The sequence below is a fragment of the Strongylocentrotus purpuratus genome, unplaced genomic scaffold, assembly GCF_000002235.5.
Source record: "Strongylocentrotus purpuratus isolate Spur 01 unplaced genomic scaffold, Spur_5.0 spur5_contig_846, whole genome shotgun sequence".
Classification (NCBI taxonomy): Eukaryota; Metazoa; Echinodermata; class Echinoidea; order Camarodonta; family Strongylocentrotidae; genus Strongylocentrotus; species Strongylocentrotus purpuratus.
Genome location: NW_022145553.1, coordinates 548094 through 560544, shown reverse-complemented (window position 1 = coordinate 560544; position 12451 = coordinate 548094). Strand labels below are relative to the sequence as shown.

Genomic DNA, 12451 nt, shown 5'->3' with positions numbered 1-12451 from the left:
GATAACAATTTCTTAATGCCTTATTTTATTCATTTATTTATCATTATATTTGGTTGTTTGTTTGTTTGTTTTTCAGTCTCGCAAGTCCCTCAGAAACGGTTTAATCAATAATTTTATGTACTTTTTTGTGATTTGCTTCAATCTTTCACTCTTCTTTCCAGGTTACTTTGCAGACAAGGACAATTTGGGATTAGCTGAACCTGAACAAGATTTTAATCATGGAAGAGGGTATGAATAAATTACCGGATGAGATTATTCCTCCAACTGAGGAATACTACCAAATGTCTACAGTTCACACCGTTATTTCCTTGAGAACGTTCAATTCGACGACTACACCCAGCGCATCGTTCTCTCCGTTTTCTTCATCATCATAGCTACATTGGGAATCTTCGGCAACAGCCTGGTCGTCTTGGGCGTCATTCTGTGTCGGAAACTTCGAACGGTGACGAACATTTTCGTCGTCAACCTCGCCGTTGCCGATTTACTGACCGCCATGACGATTCCTTGGAACGCGGTGGCGCTGCTCAGCCGGGGCGGCTGGCCTTTACCGGAGTGGGTGTGCGTGGTTGTCGCGCTGGTGAGTTTTACTTGCGTGGGATGCAGTCTCTTCACCTTGGCCACCATCGCTATCAACCGATGGCTTGTCATCACGCAGAGTTTGAATACTTTTCGTAGAGTTTACACCCCGGTCAATCTAACCTTCATGATCCTGGCCATCTGGTCTGTTCCATTCCTGGTCGCGCTGCTGCCCCCAATGATCGGGCTCGGAGAGCTTGGGTACGCCGACAAATACAGCACATGCTCACACAAGACCACGCACCCACTATCGGACTACTACAGCGTTCTGCAAACCCTGATCTTCTACCCAGTCCCACTCGTAATAATTATTGTTTGCTACGTGAAAGTGTACCTCCACGTCAGACGTCACATGAAGGCAATGACCGAGCAAGCGGAGGGATCCTCTTCGTCAATGCATGCCAGCTTGAAACGACAATCCAGCCAGCAACAACTTCGTTTGAGCAAACGACAGGTCGAGATTACCAAGAACTTATTTTACGTAGTCCTCGCCTTCTTGATCTGCATAACGCCTCATGGTGTAGCGCTCATGATCCCGCCCAGCGACCCGGCTATACCGTGGACGGCGGCCATCTTGCTTTGTAATAGCTGCATAAACCCTATAATCTACGCGACGAAGCATCCAAACTTCAAACTTGTCTTTAGATATATGCTGAGCTGTAAATGCAACAAAATTCCAGAGCAGTCAGAATTTCTTCGATCTGTGCGCTATTTGAATGCTCGCCGACAATCACGTTAACGGAAGCCTTTTGACTGGAGTCCTTAGCACGCGATGCGTCTTATGCCTAACGTAGGACTACGTCAACGACCGGTGTGATCTTTGACGCGCTTTGTGAGAGAAACATCGTTCAAGGAGGTGTTGCAAAATGAAAACTGTTACAATTTTTAAAAAGTACTGTCCTGTGGGCAATTTGCCTTCAGAGGCTGAATTCAACGTAATGGAAATGAAGTCTCGTTTCAATGGGCGTTATCAGTAACAAAGTGGAGTTATGTTATATTATAGGAACAATGACGAGAAAACAGAAGATATATAGTTCTTCTGAAACCCATGATCGTAAAAGGGGGAATATTTGCCATATTTTGTCTATTAAGATATTAAAACAGATCAAATTTTGTTATCGCATGCATTGAAATCATGGATGCATAATGACAGTCACAAGTCACATCATGTGACTTGATAAGATGTATTAGATTGAAGATATAGTTTTCAGATGGTTCCATTGGTTCTATTAATATGTCGGTCGATTGACAAATATTGTGAAGTGTCCAGAAGCACCATGTTTAAAGCTGGTCGCCTGGAAATGTGATTATCTCCTGTATAGAAACTGATGATAAATGTGACTGTTTCACCAGGCCGCGTAACCTCGCCCATAATATTATGCAAATGGCATGAATGATTTTATTTGTGATTAAACATATATTTCCTGAAGCGAACATAATATACAAGCGTCATCTAGGGTAGATAGTAACGTATTCCGTGTCATTGACCGGTATTCATAAGGCGTACTTTCATCAATTTCACAGACAGCAATTAAAAAGAATAACCATTACACCTGGTCAAAAGGCTATAGCTTTAGAGCTCATGATGTACTTCATCTTGTAGTCATGGTAACATTACGACAGAGGTTTAGTGCCATTACTCGTTTAGGCAATATATACAGGGAGTGAAGAACAATATTTTGTCAGCGAGAAAACAGATACCCTATTTCTGTTCGGCCATAACCACGAGGTATTTGCAGATACACGATGAAGATTAGATTAATAGTCTTCATTTCTTCTCAAAATTCTTATCCGGCACGCTTTTAGCCAGTTTACGTTACCCGTGCATGCATACTATAATGCGTAACCCCCGGCGCTTATGTCCATTTGTATGAATTAGCTCATCCTCACGTGACGCAAATGTATTTGAAAATTCAGTTGTACTTTTAAACTGGAAAAATATTTTGTATTTGCTTGTATTGTTTGGTCTTCCTTGGCTTGCCTAATGGATTAATAAAGATGTCGCCTAATGGATACTGCACTGTGTTAGCAGGGTTGTTTTTGTTTCTTTGTGAGGTGGGTGTAAAACCCTACGATGCATTTTGCCTTAAATGGCAAACATCCGAAACTTCATAGGATGTCACTGACTTGAACTGTGTTAGATTTGCTAGCAAATCTATAGTCCTTTGCTACAAATTACGCTGGGGTTGTCGTTCCCTGAAGCGAGGTATCCCCCCCCCCCCCCCCCCCCCCAAAAAAATAGAGGATGTCCATTGGACGAAAACACAAACACGTAAGGATGTGGAATTCCTCATTTAACACACTGAATTATACACATTTTACTACAATTTTGTTAAGCATTTCATTACTAATTATGTATATATTTGATACATCTAAACCTATTATTACTTTTGGCGGTTAACCGCCCGGAAGACAAAAGAAATCGTGTTTCACTTTTTGTTTATAATTATTAATATTATAAAGGTCCTATACGCGTATTTTCCGAGCTCTGTGTTATAAGTTATCTTTTAACATGTAAAGGGTACTACACATACGCCACTATAAAAATAATCAGCTGCGGCTTAACAATATTATTCATGTCTTGACGAGCCTATAACAACATTTCAGCGCGTTGAAATACATGAAGGACAGCGGGTCGTTCAGTTAGGTGTCTTGATTTGTTTAATCAGCGATATTGAAATGATGGTATCTCACATAATCTAATGGTGTTATGGCCCTATATCACAATCCATATGCAGTATTGCACCAATCATCTCGAAAGCGGGGTAATGATTATCGTTTAAAATTATTTATAAAAAAATAAAAAAATTGAAGAAACCATTAAAACATTATAGTCGTTACAAAATAGTAGCAAAAATTGTGGATCTAGTTTTACGTTATCGTTGTCTTTCAAATTTGCAAAATCAATTTGTTTATGGGTTGTTCTAGGACAGGCACTGTTTTTTTCAACTTGTGAAAATAAAATAACAGGACAACGATGGCTACTAAATAACACTGCTGGTGCTTCGGTCAATCCACCCTGTCCAATGAAGAGAGAGAGAGAGAGAGAGAGAGAGAGAGAGAGAGAAGTGAGAAACGGATATAATTATAGACATGATGATAGACAAAAGGAATGAAAGCTTGAAGAGGGAGAGAGAGAGAGAGAGATACGGAAAGATAGAGAGGGCTGGGAGAGACAGACAGACAGAAAGAGAGAGAGAGAGAGAGAGAGAGAGAGAGAGAGAGAGAGAGAGAAAGAGGAGTAGGCAATGTGTAAGTAAAGGTACGATACAGTACAGATATATGTCATACAGGAAAGGCATATCCGACTCATTGTGATATACCACAAGGCCTCAGGGCTATAATTTTTATGCTTTCAGTTTATGTCCTCTTCCAAATCGTGGTAAATTCCATAATAATATAATAATATAATATAATTATTATACATAATTTTTTTTTAAAACAGGGAAGCCTCGTCAGCCTAGATACTTTTCTTTCTGACGACCCTGCTATTAATTATTATCCCATCGATCGCTATGTACACCTGGCTTGAGAGTGGCAAATGTCGGATTAATGTCTCAGTGGCGGATCCAGCCCCCCCCCTTGAGAAAAAAATCATGTAAAATCACGTGATTTTTACGATTTTGGGGGGTTGGGCCCCCCCCCCCTGGCGCTCAAGGGGGGGGTGCAAATTGAAATTTTTTTGAGGATCAAAAAAAAAAAAATGTGCTCACTACCCCCCCCCCCCCCCCCCCCCCCCCCCCCCCCCCCCCCCCCCCCCCCCCCACTGAGCGAATTTTTGGCCGGCGCGTTTTTCAATTTTCGGGAGCAAAAAAAAAAAAAAAAAAAAAAAAAAAAAAAAAAAAAAAAATTGTGCACTGTACCCCCCCCCCCCCCCCCCCCACTGAGCACATTTTTGGCCGGCGCGATTTTCAAATTTTCGGGAGCAAAAAAAAAAAAAGTTGGGCCCCCTCCCCTAAGAAATCCTGGATCCGCGTCTTGCCAAATGACGTAAGTGCCGGGCAAAGGTTTTCGTATTGTGTAGATTGTTAAGCCACTTCTCAGTCAAATTTCCCTTTTCAGACCAATCTGAAACCTTGTGCCTGTGCGTTAGGCCATCGTAGCCTTCTTCAGGGAGATGTGAGTTGGTCTAGCGGCACGTTCACTTGGTCAGCTCTCTTATATGTCTTCGCCTACAAACTGACTCAGGCGATCCCGGTTCGAAACTGAGTCACGTCTTTCGGATGGTGACGTTAAAGCCCGTTAAAGGTCGGTCCCCAGACGTAAATATTCATATCTGTTTATCAATTCAATTCATTTTGTTTTCCATTAAAATTCAAAGTAAACAATACATAACAAATGAACAGCAAAATCGGAAGGACCCCAGGATAATCAAAGCTTGTGAGAATAGGCCCTGTACAAAAATAGACAAACAAGCAAATCATAATAACAAATATTGTAAAACTTATCAAAACAAACATACACCCATGCACCCTCATTCTTTCACATGCACACGGATACAGAAAACGTCTGTAATAACCCAATTACACGCACACACAGGTTAGTTTGCAGGCACAAACCCTTGTTACTCATAAAGCATAAAGGTAAGTCTGAGCTAGAATACTATACATAGACTGTGGTACAGGCCCTGTACTGTAACTGCTCCTGACACAGCCAGAGATAGACAGAGTTGGGCTCAACTCGAGACTTTATGCAATTGTGTTCAAGTGTCCAATTAGAGTTTTTGTGCCTGCAGACTAGTTTCAGGTAGTTGCGTCTGTTACCTGTTGATTGCGTCTGGAGCTTTTATGTGCATTTATGGTTGAGTATCCTTGAATCGCGCATTGAAGTAACACCTAGTGTGCACATGGCTTTAAACGCCAATTTGTTACATTGGACGCAAGTCAATGTCCGTTGCACGCGGTGCGTCATTTCAATTGCGCTATCCTAATCAATGCGCTAGTAATTAAAGATAAAGACCAGTTTGGGTCATGTGAAAGAAACGTTGAGGAATCGATCAGAAAAGGTTGATCATCTAGCATATAAGTATTGGTGTTTATACTGCAAGGTTCTGGAATCATCAAAATGATAAGAAATTTGGCCCAGTCTTGGTAAAGTTACAAGCACTGTACACAGAAAGGTGTATATGGGACTACGCGACACGTGCGCGATATCTTTCCGGTCCGGATGATAATTTACCAAACATATCAATTAGTAGGCGGTTTCTCGGCAAAATTTGTATCATCACGTATTAGTCAAAACATATTCTTTCACTGATTGGTTCCATTTCATTTTTTGAGAGGGGGCGTTTCCAAAACTGGTCTATACCTTTTAAGCACAGTGGTTTCACTGTTATGTTGTGATTTCACTGTTTGCACCAGTTCGTACGATATCAGTCTCACATGACACGTCAAAAGTCGATGACGCAATCTTGCGTCAGTTAGTAAATGACGCTTCGTGTGCAACATGCATCAGATAAAAGGATGTGCAAGTTTAATTCATGACTATGCCTGTACAGATAGTTTAATTGAAACAGGGAGATGCACTTCGGCAATCTTCAGCAGTCGTACACCAAATCATAACTATAAGCTTTAATGTCATTAAGCAATACCTGAGGATTATTCAATTTCAAAGCGCTCATTTTGAACGATATCTTTTAAAAATATTATGTTGTGATCACATAAATGCTTGAAACTCCGATAAAGTGAGTAAGTCACAGAGGGTGGATTTAACTATGATCAAAAATCAATATAAAACCATGATGACAGCTTGCCAGTGAATTTGGAAAATATTATATAAATTCTATCACTAATTATTTCATAAACATACCCTCGATTATTTAGGAGCGCTAAAAACAAAAGCAAGTACCATAGCGCTTACAAAATCATCGAATCAACTAACAAGTCCCTGGTCTATGGTAATACATAGACTCACAAAAAGGTACATCACATTATATTACTAAGGGGAGAAGTATTATTCTAGGGATATTTTTCTGTCACTTTCTTTTCCATTGTTACCATTAATGCATGAATAATGCTGTCATGTCGCAAAGAGGAAGAAAGAGGTGGAAGTATGGAGCCATACGAGATTTCAGGACTGGTAATCTATGTCTCGAGTAAGCACAGTGTTAGGTGACAGTGAAAGTCGTGCAGTGGTTACCACGACTCATCCAATGTCCATGAATATACTCCCACATACACGTAATGCTCTCAATTCAATTATAATTATATCACAAAACTTTAGTGTATTCTCTGTGGTTAACGGACAGAGGTCAATCTTTATTTACCGTACTTACAATTGTAAAAGTACGCTCCTTGATAATACAATGTGTTACTTTTGATTAAATACGTGAAAATAACCACAACCAACCATGAGGTTTGTCTCTATGTCAGATCATAAAAGAGTGGAGGCAAATAACTCGGCTCAAGTTGGGGCTTTGGATGACCGACATTTACCCACAATATCTCCATACTTCGCTAGATCCATTGACAGTTATAACCAATGAATGTATTGTCTGATAATAATAATTTAAAACAAGGACATTTCTTTTTTGTTTCCGCTTTGAGTCAAATCTAGCTACCCACGAAGGAGCAGGGCGGAAGTCAGTGACTAGCTATAGCTACTGAGTTTATTTCCGAACTAAGGTATTTCCCACGACACAAATAAATAAAGAGAAGATAACTTTGATAGGTTGAACATCGTGGTATTTAAATGACTTCCGAGAGCAGAGTTTAAGGCTGTTCAATCTAAAAGTCAAGTGCATTTAATGCAATTAATATAAATACAAATTGCTCGCTATTCGCTCTTGATCTGAAACATCATAATGAAGCATCCACCAATGTTTAGAGGAGGTGTATGAAGAGGAGACCCCCCCCCCCCCCCCCCCTCTCCCCTAAGTCAGTGGAAACAAGCTTTCGTAACCGACATTAAATACTTGGGGGCGGGGGCGCTCGACCTTATAATCATGGCTTATTCGAAATGTCGCAGTATTGTTCACCATGTGCAAAGACATTTAAGTCTCATTTTTTTCACCACATAAAACTTAGACACGTTTGGTAAAATGAGAACACACTTTCAAACCTGCCGTAAAATATCCCCAAACAGCAGTTTCATTCTTTGTTTCAAGAAATTTTTAAAAATTTGCTATTTGTTTTCTTGATTATCTTTCAAAGTATAGTTGAAGAAACCAAAAGGTCTGTAACCTCTTCAAACCGACGTGGTCAGAGGCGACGCTTCCTGTGAGGGAGCGGCTGGAAAGGTGCTCCCAGATTTCCGAGGACCCCAAAAGTGCCCTTTTTACTCTGAAAAGTACCCATTGTCCTTCTTAATAAGTGCCCCTTTCCCTTATAAGAAATGCTTCTTTCATCTCTCATGAGTGCACTTTTTAGGTATGGTAAATACCCCCTTTTCACTCTGATAAGTGCCCCTTTTACTTTGACAGGTGCCCCTTTTCCTTTCTGATGAGCGTCCTTTACCCTCTAGATAAATTACCGTTTTTCCTTTATTATAAGAGCTCCTTCTCTTTCTTGTGACCCTTTCAAATAAGTTTCCATTGTTACTTTTGATGTGATTCTCCTTTGAAAAGTGCCAATTTTTACATATATTTCCCCCTATTGCTTACAAATTTACAGTCATCTAAAGCTAAAGATACCTATCTAGCTTCGAAGAATCGGAGCAGCTTTGTGTAGAAACAGGAACCCTTTTTTCTACCACCACAATGAAAGGCAGTGGAGCCAATGGGTGCGCAATGCCCTAAATTTCATGAGAACGAATTGTGTTCCTTTAAACAATATATAATCGTGCGCATTTTCAATGCTATCAAATGTCCCTAATATAGATCATTATAAGAAAAGTGCATTTACATTACCAAATGACATTCATGTTAAATAACGTGAGACATAATTACCACACGTGCTATGACAAGCAGGTGTTACCACCTCTCATCTCCCAAAAGTAACAGATTTCTCATAGTCGCAGCTTTTCTAATATTTATGTGCCCCTAATATTTTTTTCATTTCATTTCAAAGACTTTATTTTCTGCAATCAAACAAATCAGTTATACAACAAATATGGATAATTATATAAAACATATGGTATGCAAACAATATACAAAATATAGAAACAAATGTATAATACATGAGTAAGAGTAAACTTATACGTTGGGCCATTGCGTGTATAAAGAAAGAAAGCAGAAGGTCGCCGTTATAAGCAAAAGCTTGAGTAGACGGTCAACCGAGCTAAAATAAAAATGAGATGTGAAATATTGGCAAATTAACAAGAATAGGGAGCCATGATACTCAAATGATATATATCACAATTAAATGTGAATATAGACAGTTGTATTCAATATAAATAATTATAGAATTAGCATATGAATCTCATATTTATATGGCTACTAATTATACGTTAATGACAGAGATAAGAGAGAAACTAAACAAAAACAAGGGTGCAAGTGGTGCGTGTGTGTGCAAGTGCAAGTGTCCTCAAGCGCCAAAATGTTGAATCATCAGTATTACTATGTAACGTCAGACCAAAATTTAACGTAGTTTCTAAAGTTTTAGAAAAAAAGCTTTAAATTTTTTATTTTTATTTTTTTAAACCTTTATACATTATATTGTGAAATAATGTGTTTTTTTAGTGTAGCTTTAAATGAATAGAGAGATGTACACTGTTTAATATGTCTAGGGAGTGCATTCCAAATGTCTGGACCGTGATATCTTATGGACTTAAGCGCTAACAAAGTTTTAGGATTGTGTAAATGAAAATTAGTACAATTACGCGTTGGATATGAGTGAACATGGGAATTAGGAATAAATACGTCATGAAAAAGAGGAAGTGAATTTTGTGTGTATGTAAACATACAGATTGCTGTTTGATATAAGTGCAAATCACTCACTTTTAAAATGTTTAATCTATAAAATAATATTAAGAGACGGAGAGAATGTTTCCTCAAATATACCCAATATATAAATATACCCAAAAACATATCACTCACTTTTAAAATGTTTAATCTATAAAATAATATTAAGAGACGGAGAGAATGTTTCCTCAAATATACCCAAAAACATATTATTCAGACCACCACACACAACAGCAAAGTATGATGCTAATTAAGCAGTATATTGGACCATATGAAACATCTTGAAGATCATCCCTGATAATGTATTTAAGTAGGGCTTTATATACAATGTCTAAAAATAGTGAAAATTTTTGCTTTGAGGTTACCCTTTGTAGGTGATCAGGGCTTTCCCCCATAAAGAGCCTCTTTTGCTGGCTCTGCATCATCAGTCATCTGTTTCATAAATTTGGGGAAATCGTAATTTTCTATGTTTTAATAAAAAGTTCTGACTCACGATATCATGTTTGTGTCAAGCTCCGATGAGTACGTCTATTGATTCACTTTGTCCAAAATAAATAATCCTTCACATTCACGACTACGCTGAAGTTTCACACGCAATCTCTTTTAATTCATTTCTGATCATAATTATTTACCATTCATTCAGTGAGATCCCTGGAGCCTGATAACTTCTCTTTTAATCTCTGGTGGCAGAAACCTTTCCTTCAAACTGCAATTTCGTCTGAAGAATCACACCATCACGCGGCAATTCCACAATTTCGTTTCCAAGTTTGACAGAAATTATTTTAACGACTGTTTTTACTAGATTTTACTATAATATAGAGAATGGCTGTATTAGCAAGAACCCTCACCATGGGTGTATGTTTTTTTGCTGCTCTCGCGGCTTCTTGCTCTGCAGACGACAAAAGCGATCTGGCGTTCACCCCTGAACAGTTCGAGCAGTTCAAAGCAAACAAGGCTAGTTTCCTAGCAGACTTCGAGCTTGACCATGACTTCGCCTACACCAATAGCAAGCCTATCATCCCCTGGTACACTGCAAAGCAAGAACAGGTGATTCTGGATCGCTTTGGATCATACTTCGGCCAGGAGCCAAGCGTGTCTCCACAGTTGACACCCTGGTCTTGGTCTTTTGGTGTTGAAAGGCCGCCATATGTTCGGGTGTGCCCGGCAACCAGGGTCTGGACAGTCCTCTACACTGTAATATCCATAGACGATGAATCATGTTCCGTTGTACAGGTAATAGTCTCGATAATTTCCAAGAGGCGGGGGGAAGAGAGGCAAGGACGGGATGGACAAGGAAGGGAGGGGCATATAAATAAGTCGAGTGGGGGACTGACGTAAAATGTTCTATTCCATCTACCCTCTAATAGCCCATGGATTGGATTATTATCGATTATTGTTTGCATTACTCTATTCTATAGCTCCATCCCCCAATACAAAATAATATACAGTTTAGGTGTTTCTCAATTTACTTGTGTTTCTGAATCGTTTTGTCTACATTTTTCTCCTCCCCTCCCTCCTCCTCCTCCTCCTTCTTCTTCTTCTTCTTCTTCTTCTTCTTCTTCTTCTTCTTCCTAGTCTTCTCCTCCTCCTCCTCCTCCTCCTCCTCCTCCTCCTGATCCTCCTCCTCCTCCTTCTTCTCCTTCTTCTACTTCTTCTTCTCCTTCTTTTTCTTCTCCTCCTTCTTTTTCTTCTCCTTCTTTTTCTTCTCCTCCTCCTCCTCCACCTTCTTCTTCTTCTTCTTCTTCTTCTCCTTCTTTTTCTTCTTCTCCTCCTCCTCCTCCTCTTTCTTCTCCTCCACCTCCTCCCCCTTCTACTCCTTCTACTCCTTTTCTCTTTCTCGTCCTTCGCATCCTTCCCTTCCTTCTCCTCTTTTTTTCCCCTCCAGTTCGGCGATGTTAACCAGTGGGTTATATGGGAGGAGTGTAATTTCCCCACGTCTCCCCACGCCCCTGGAGTCCGCTGTATGCCCACCGTACGAACCGTTCCTATGGTAGTCGTGTGCCTTGGTTCATCTTATTTTGACATCGCTGTAAAGAATATCCGGATCAAGGCATGCACTAGCCACGTTAGCTCAGAAGATTCGAGCGGATCAGATCAGAGCAAACCAGATCCCAACGGACTAGATCAGAGCGGACCAAATTTTCACTAGCTTATAAGAAATACTGTCATTTGTCACTGGTGACAAGTTTTGTGAAATGGGGCCCAGATTCAACATCATGTTTAGCAAAGAAAGATATAGGCCTTTGACTCTTCCTTTGTTAAACCCGGCTTTGAAGGAGGCTTAAGCAGAGCGTCGGGTTAAAAATTTAGTAGAATACGGCGAACATGTCTATGTGATTTATAGTAATAAAAACAAAATTGTCTAGTAGAATTTTTTTAGAATTGCTCTCAAAAGATCAGCACAAACCACTTCGTTGGAGAAGATTCTTCTCTGCTTTTGAGAAGGAATAACTGTTCAAAATCACTAACCAAGTAACCCCTAACTTGCCTCCTAAAAGAATTGATTTCTAAACTTTGTTGCGTTTCATTTAAGAATACAAAGTTTTGGTAGTTAGGTAGTTTCATTAATTTTATGTTGCTATTTGACTCTCTATCAATAGAAGCGATTTATTGACTAGTTATATAATCATTTATTATAATCATAATTATGTGATGTATAAATTAAGAGACTGTTTGATTACTTTGTATCACTGGTATAATGGGAAATATTAATTAGCTGACTAAGATGTTAGGATAAAGTGGTTATTTGACAAATCTCGCTAATAGTACGTATAACGCTCGATAATAGCACCTCTAGACAAGCATACGCATGCTCGACAACAGCTGCTATTATTGAAATGAATAAATATACTAGGCCTATGTAATTCTTCAACTAAAATCATATAGGATATCAAAAATTATTTTCTAAATAAATACAAATTTGTTACAGTAATTTGTTGTCTGCCTAATTATTTTTAAGTGAGCAGAATCATAATGAGTTCTGATCTATTTCGCAGAATCTTAAGAGCGTTTCACCAATATTGAGAAATATTTAAC

At 39.2% G+C, this 12451-nt stretch overlaps 1 protein-coding gene across 1 annotated transcript; it reads left to right on the top strand.

Annotated features, from left to right (window-relative positions):
• Nucleotides 1-218: 218 nt before the first annotated feature.
• On the top strand, nt 219-2013 carry LOC115926780 (5-hydroxytryptamine receptor 4-like). The gene is made up of 2 exons (XM_030992082.1): nt 219-228; nt 270-2013. Exons 1-2 carry the CDS (start codon nt 219-221, stop codon nt 1313-1315), a joined length of 1056 nt encoding a protein of 351 aa, XP_030847942.1. The 3' UTR covers nt 1316-2013.
• The last annotated feature ends 10438 nt before the right edge of the window (nt 2014-12451 follow it).